The 7,237-nt window shown below is 39.1% G+C and overlaps 1 protein-coding gene across 2 annotated transcripts; it reads left to right on the top strand.

The window, feature by feature from the left end:
* Positions 1-524: 524 nt before the first annotated feature.
* Positions 525-4,506, top strand: LOC114724405 (receptor-like protein kinase HSL1). Of its 2 annotated transcripts, XM_028910744.1 has the most exons (3): positions 525-3,307; positions 3,558-3,978; positions 4,298-4,506. In XM_028910744.1, the coding sequence occupies exons 1-2, from the start codon at positions 712-714 to the stop codon at positions 3,950-3,952; spliced, it is 2,991 nt and encodes a 996-aa protein (XP_028766577.1). In that variant the 5' UTR covers positions 525-711; the 3' UTR covers positions 3,953-3,978; positions 4,298-4,506. The 2 variants fall into 2 exon arrangements, with proteins under 2 accessions (XP_028766577.1, XP_028766576.1); XM_028910743.1 differs by lacking the exon at positions 4,298-4,506 and having other exon boundaries at positions 3,558-4,256.
* The last annotated feature ends 2,731 nt before the right edge of the window (positions 4,507-7,237 follow it).

Here is a 7,237-nt window from a genome sequence, read left to right as displayed (position 1 = left end):
CATCTGAACTAATTTTTTAGATGCGTTTAACATTATAAATTATTTTTTGGCTCATCCGATATCTTAAATTAATAATCATAAAATTTAACTTGAAAAATAAATTAAGGTTCTAGATGCAACACAAAATACTTATATGCAGTTAGAAAAATATTTTATCCAACATTAATTGAAAACGACTTATAATTCTGAGCATATGCTAATGTAAATAAATTAAAGTGGTATGGCTTAATAAGGAAAACACCCATGAGTTGCTAGCCAACGAAAAAAAAGCCAAGGAACTACGGGCACTTAATAATGAGATTTTGGGTGGATATTATTAAAAGGAATTTTTTTTTCTCAATTTTTTGAAAAGAACGAAGAAGAAGAAGAAGAAAGTTCAATTCACTGGGGCAGAAGAATCAGCATTACTTTAACTGAAAAGAAATCGAAATGCAGGGATGAAGACCATAGACACAAGTTTTACAGTTCTCTGAAATACAAGAAGGCACTATCATTATGTCTTTGTTTTTCACTACCCTTCTCTTCTCTCTCTCACTCTCTCTGTCTTCCCCTCCCTTTGGGTGCGTGCAGTGAAGTACTCATACCCCTTCTCTCTCTCTCCCTCCCCCTCCCTTCTCTCTCTGTTTCTGTCTTCGGATAAATTCTCCACCCAAACCCCACACTCTCTTCACTCTTCTTCCCCTACTCTGTTCTCCAGAAGCAGAGCCGGCCATGTCCACCGTTCTTCTTCTTCCTCTGTTACTCCTGCTTCTTCCCTCCATTCTCTCTCTCAACCAGGAGGGTCTCTATCTCTACCAGTTCAAGCTCTCTCTCGACGACCCGGATGCCTCTCTCTCCTCCTGGAACCCCCGTGATGTCACCCCATGTGCCTGGTCCGGTGTCACCTGCGGTGCTGCCTCCAATTCCTCCGTCACTCGCCTTGACCTCTCCAACACTAATATCGCCGGCCCATTCTCTGCCTCCATCCTCTGCCGCCTCCCCAACCTCTCCTTCGTCTCTTTCTTCAACAACTCTGTTAATCAAACCCTTCCTGCAGATATCTCCTCTTGTCGCTCCCTCGTTCATCTGGACCTTTCCCAGAATCTCCTCACCGGTGAACTTCCGCATACTCTGTCTCTACTGCCCAATCTCAGATACCTGGACTTGACCGGAAACAATTTCTCGGGTCCTATTCCTGACTCATTTGGGAGCTTTCGGAAGCTCGAGGTTATTTCTCTTGTGTCTAATCTTCTAGAAGGTACCATTCCCGCTTCTCTGGGTAATATTACGACATTGAAGATGCTCAACCTTTCGTATAACCCGTTTTATCCGGGTCGGATCCCGCCGGAGATCGGGAACCTGACTAATCTCGAGGTGCTTTGGTTAACGCAATGTAACCTGGTTGGCACGATTCCCGACTCGCTAGGGAAGTTGAAGAAGCTCAGGGATTTGGACCTGGCATTCAATAATCTGTACGGGTCGATCCCGAGTTCGCTTATGGAGATGACGAGTTTGAACCAGATTGAACTGTACAATAACTCATTGTCCGGTGAGTTGCCTCGGGGATGGTCCAACCTCACTTCATTGAGGCTCCTCGACGCGTCGATGAACCACCTCACGGGGACCATTCCGGATGATTTGTGTCGTTTGCCACTGGAAAGCCTCAATCTCTACGAAAATCGTTTCGAGGGCGAGTTGCCGGAGAGCATAGCTGACTCTCCGAATCTCTATGAGCTTAGATTGTTTGGGAACAGGCTCACCGGGAAGCTGCCGGCGAATCTTGGCAAAATTTCGCCATTACGGTGGATCGACCTGTCAACCAACCAGTTCTGGGGAGGAATTCCGGCTAGTTTGTGTGACCAGGGGCAGTTGGAGGAGCTTCTGCTGATATACAATTTGTTTTCTGGTGAGATCCCGGCGAGTTTGGGGATGTGTCAGAGCTTGACAAGAGTTAGGCTCGGTTACAACCGGTTGTCCGGCGAAGTTCCGGCCGGTATATGGGGGCTTCCGCATGTATACCTTCTGGAGCTTGTTGATAACTCTTTTTCGGGTCCAATTTCTTCAACTATTGCTGGAGCTGGGAATCTGTCGTTATTGATTCTATCGAAGAACAATTTCAGTGGAGCGATCCCTGATGAGATTGGATGGTTGGAAAATATTGAGGAATTTTCTGGGAGTGATAACAACTTTACTGGGTCGCTGCCTGATAGTATTGTGAATCTTGGGCAACTTGGAACTCTTGATCTTCACAACAATAAACTCTCTGGCCAGCTCCCCAAGGGAGTTCGATCCTTGAAGAAACTTAATGAGTTGAATTTGGCCAACAATGACATTAGTGGCAAAATTCCTGATGAAATTGGGAGTTTGTCCGTGCTCAATTTTCTTGACCTTTCCCACAATCAACTTTCCGGGAAAGTTCCTCGTGGGTTACAGAATTTGAAGCTTAACCAGCTGAATTTGTCTTATAATCGACTTTCTGGAGAACTTCCCCCTCAGTTGGCTAAGGATATGTACAGGACTAGCTTTTTGGGTAATCCTGGTTTATGTGGGGATCTGAAAGGTCTATGTGATGGCAGAAGTGATGCTAAAAATGAAGGTTACATTTGGTTACTTCGAGCTATGTTCATCATTGCCACTTTGGTGCTTCTCATTGGTGTGGTCTGGTTCTATTTCAAGTATAGGAACTTCAAGAACGCAAGAAGAGCCATTGATAAATCGAAATGGACATTGATGTCCTTCCATAAACTGGGTTTTGGTGAAGATGAGATGAACTGCCTTGATGATGACAATGTGATAGGAAGTGGGTCATCAGGGAAAGTTTACAAGGTAGTGCTTAGCAATGGGGAGGCAGTTGCTGTGAAGAAACTATGGGGAGGTGCTGTGAAGGACATAGAGAGTGGTGATTTTGAGAAAGGCCAGGTTCAAGACAATGCTTTTGATGCAGAGGTTGAGACTCTTGGCAAAATTAGGCATAAGAACATTGTAAAGTTGTGGTGTTGCTGTACTACTAGGGACTGCAAGCTCTTGGTGTATGAGTACATGCCTAATGGTAGTCTTGGAGATTTGCTACATAGTAGTAAAGGTGGATTGTTGGATTGGCCAACAAGGTATAAGATAGCAGTTGATGCTGCTGAAGGCCTCTCTTATTTGCATCATGACTGTGTTCCACCAATTGTTCATAGAGATGTAAAATCCAACAATATCTTGCTGGATGGTGACTTTGGCGCAAGGGTGGCTGATTTTGGAGTTGCTAAGGTTGTTGAAACCACTGCTAAGGGAGCTAAATCCATGTCTGCCATAGCTGGGTCATGCGGATACATTGCACCAGGTTAGTTAACAACGGAAGTTTCATTTAATGCTTATTGAGTAGTATTTTTGCTTAATTTGATGGGTCCGAAATGTATTAAATTTGTTTAGTACATAGCCCTAACATAATTATCAGAACTTGATTTGTGTTTGCATTATTTAGAGCTTCAACTTCCTGCTATGTTGTCCGTTAGCGTAGTTGATTACTTGATTATGTTCTGCATGTTTTGTCACACTGGGATCTAAAATTCACTGTCTTTGTTTTGAAACAGAATATGCATACACGCTCAGAGTGAATGAGAAGAGCGACATCTATAGTTTTGGTGTCGTCATACTCGAGTTAGTAACTAGAAGACGCCCGGTAGACCCAGAATTTGGGGAAAAGGACTTGGTTAAGTGGGTCTGCACCACTATAGATCAGAAAGGCGTGGATCATGTACTTGACTCCAGTCTTGATTCTTGTTTCAAAGAAGAGATCTGCAAGGTCCTCAACATTGGCCTCATGTGCACTAGTCCTCTTCCAATTAACCGCCCGGCCATGAGAAGAGTGGTGAAGATGTTGCAAGAAGTAGGCACAGACAGTAACCAAACGAAGGCATCGAAGAAAGATGGGAAGTTGTCACCATATTACTATGACGATGGCTCTGATCATGGGAGTGTACCTTAGCTCAACTTCTTGCTAGGGTTATTTTGGTCCTGAAGGGAGAAACAGAAGCTGCAAGCCTGTTCTTTTACTTGTAGAGCCTACAACCCTCCAGGTTTACGGAATTTGAGGGGGGAAAAAAGAAGAAAGATCTGAAGCTTTTTTTTGGGGGTTTTAATTATTTTGCTTTCTCGGATTTCTTGTTCTCACACTGTAAAATAGGTCCATATCAAGGAGGTTCCTCTCCAAATTCAGATGGATGTTTGCATTAGTACTACTACTAGGAATGATATATTAATATCTATATTTTACTGTTGGGGAGATTCAATCTATCAACTTCTTGCTCAACTTCTTGCTAGTGTTATTTTGGTCCTGAAGGAGAAACAGAAGCTGCAAGCCTGTTCTTTTACTTGTAGAGCCTACAACCCTCCAAGTTTACGGTTTTTTTTTTTTGGGGGGGGGGGGGAAGAAGATCTGAAGCTTCCTTTTCGGGGGTTTTAATTATTTTGCTTTCTCGGATTTTCTTGTTCTCACACTGTAAAATAGGTCCATATCAAGGAGGTTCCTCTCCAAATTCAGATGGGTGTTTGCATTAGTACTACTATGATATATATAATATCTATATTTTTACTGTTGGGGAGATTCAATCTATCTGACTCTGTTCACTAGGTACTGAAATTGTGGAGCCATTTGCCTCAAATAGGATCTTCACTATACGAAACTTGAGTTACCTTCACGTACTAGAATTCTCCCAGAATAGTAACGAACTTGCAGATGAATCATCCATGCACTGGAACTTCCCCACATAAATGCTTTTGACTGTTCTGTGGTTGCGGATTTAACCTTTCACAGTGCCTCAGGTATGTGCTGGGTACAGCTATATTAGCTGTGATTTAATGGGGTTGTTAGGTGGGCTCATTCTCACATGGCCCCCCTCATTAAATTGCAAGTTCCATCCGCTTGTGCTGATTACTACCTTTGTCTGAGATATCATGTGTGTATAAATATATATATATATATATATATGTAAGGGAGAAAGATCTGAAGCTTCCTTTTCGGGGGTTTTAATTATTTTGCTTTCTCGGATTTTCTTGTTCTCACACTGTAAAATAGGTCCATATCAAGGAGGTTCCTCTCCAAATTCAGATGGATGTTTGCATTAGTACTACTATAGGAATATATAATTATCTTATTTTTACTGTTGGGGAGATTCAATCTATCTGACTCTGTTCACTAGGTACTGAAATTGTGGAGCCATTTGCCTCAAATAGGATCTTCACTATACGAAATTGAGTTACCTTCACGTACTAGAATTCTCCCAGAATAGTAACGAACTTGCAGATGAATCATCCATGCACTGGAACTTCCCCACATAAATGCTTTTGACTGTTCTGTGGTTGCGGATTTAACCTTTCACAGTGCCTCAGGTATGTGCTGGGTACAGCTATATTAGCTGTGATTTAATGGCGTTGTTAGGTGGGCTCATTCTCACATGGCCCCCCTCATTAAATTGCAAGTTCCATCCGCTTGTGCTGATTACTACCTTTGTCTGAGATATCATGGTGTATAAATATATATATATATATATATATATGTTACAACATGCTTATACTTTTGGACAATAACTCTGGAGTTGGTGGTACTGACATTTTTTTATTCTTCTTTGAAAAGTCTTTTGGGTTTAAACCCAGAAATGGAATCTTGGCATTTGGATCTTTTCTTGGTTAATGGTTGTTTTTGTGCAGCTAGTTAGGCTGGGGAAGAAAGGGGAATGGAATTTATTGTTGTGAAGGAGGGAGAAGGACGGGGTTTGGGTCATGCTATTTTGGCAGTACAGAGTAGTTGTGCTAACTAATAAACAATATATAATATGGCACTCTTGTTTTGTTTCTCATCCTCGTGTGTCTCTGTGTCTGTCTGTTTTTAACCACTCATGCGGTTCTTTTTGTCTGATAGCTTTGATCTAATTGTTTAAAAATGGAAGGGGTCTGTCAGAGTTTATAGTGTGCTCCTAAGAATTTGTTAAAAGAAAATTATTTAAAACCAATTATCTGAAAGAACTTATAGCTTTTAAGAATTATTCTTAATTAATTTAAAAATTGAAAATTCTTAGAAAGTAATAAATATTTAAGAGATTACATGGATGTTTTTCTATTAATAAGTGAAGCTAAGTTTATGTTTCTATTAACAAAGAAAAAAAGGGATGTAAAATCCACTATTTTAAGCTGGTTGTAAAATATATCTAAAGGAAAAATTGTTCAAAACTCACCTGTTGTAAAATTTTGTTGTCCAAGGTACATGAAATCCGTTTAAAAGATGAGGTGTTATATATCTTTAGTTGTAACTATTTTTCAATTATATGCAACTTATTTTTAACTATGTATAAAATAAAAGAAATTTGTATATAGTTGAAGATAAATTACATAAAACTAAAAGATTTCACTTGCTAATGGACCAGAGTTGTCCAGTTCTTAGATACCTTTTGGCAATAAACTTTTTCTTGAGAATTTTTCAGCAATTTTCCTCAATTTTTTGATAGGTTGATGTAAAGCTTTGGTTGCATAATTCTTGACTAAATCTCCACAAGAGTGTGTTTAACATTTTTTATGCCCCCAATATGAACAAAGGTCCGAATCCTAGTTTTCAATGGAAGAATTTTATTAGTTGATAATCTAATTGTATTTTCATAAGTACTATTTGTGCAATGCATTCAATCTTGGTCTTGGTGAAATTCTAAAATTTACCGTTTTTAAAAAATAAAACTTATTAAAATAAAATGGGAATGGAAATAAAGTAATAAAATATGGCTTTCGTGTCTTGTATAAAGAAATGACTAAAAATAAATGAATATGGTTGTGTAAAAAATTAACATGAAGAGAAAATAATGAAAAAGCAATACAAGAAGAATGTAGGCATGAAATTTGTATCTTTATCTTAATCGTTTTTCTTTATTTTATTTTTATCCATTAAAAATTCTCTTTATTTTTTGTAAATTTGAGAAAGAGTGGAAGGTCTCCTTCTCTACTCTTCTTTTTATTTATTTCCAATTTTTGTCAAACTTTTTGTTTCCAAATTTACATGATGTATGCAACTAGTGAATACATATATATTACATTTGAACACCCCACACCATTTTTTTAATTAATTTTTTTCGCTAAATTAACTTTTACATATAAATTCTTAAAGATTTCATGATGAGTTGTTTATCTATGGAAAGGGTGCTCTCCTCTGATTTTATTAAAAATAATTATGCTATATATTTTTTTATTATAAATCCGATGGGCCGCTATCATTATCATCTTAAAGCAC

The sequence above is a fragment of the Neltuma alba genome, unplaced genomic scaffold (genome assembly GCF_004799145.2).
Source record: "Neltuma alba isolate B1F8T4 unplaced genomic scaffold, ASM479914v2 tig00012187_pilon, whole genome shotgun sequence".
In the NCBI taxonomy this organism is placed as follows: Eukaryota; Viridiplantae; Streptophyta; class Magnoliopsida; order Fabales; family Fabaceae; genus Neltuma; species Neltuma alba.
The sequence above is the reverse complement of the archived record's forward strand: the minus strand, read 5'-3'. Positions and strand labels throughout refer to the sequence as shown.

What these genes read in the sequence shown, in the direction of transcription:
- LOC114724405 (XM_028910744.1), top strand. Translation starts at nt 712, where the DNA reads ATGTCCACCGTTCTTCTTCTTCCTCTGTTACTCCTGCTTCTTCCCTCC. An exon ending in ATGCGGATACATTGCACCAG is followed by an intron (nt 3,308 to 3,557) that starts GTTAGTTAACAA and finishes GTTTTGAAACAG; the next exon opens with AATATGCATACACGCTCAGA.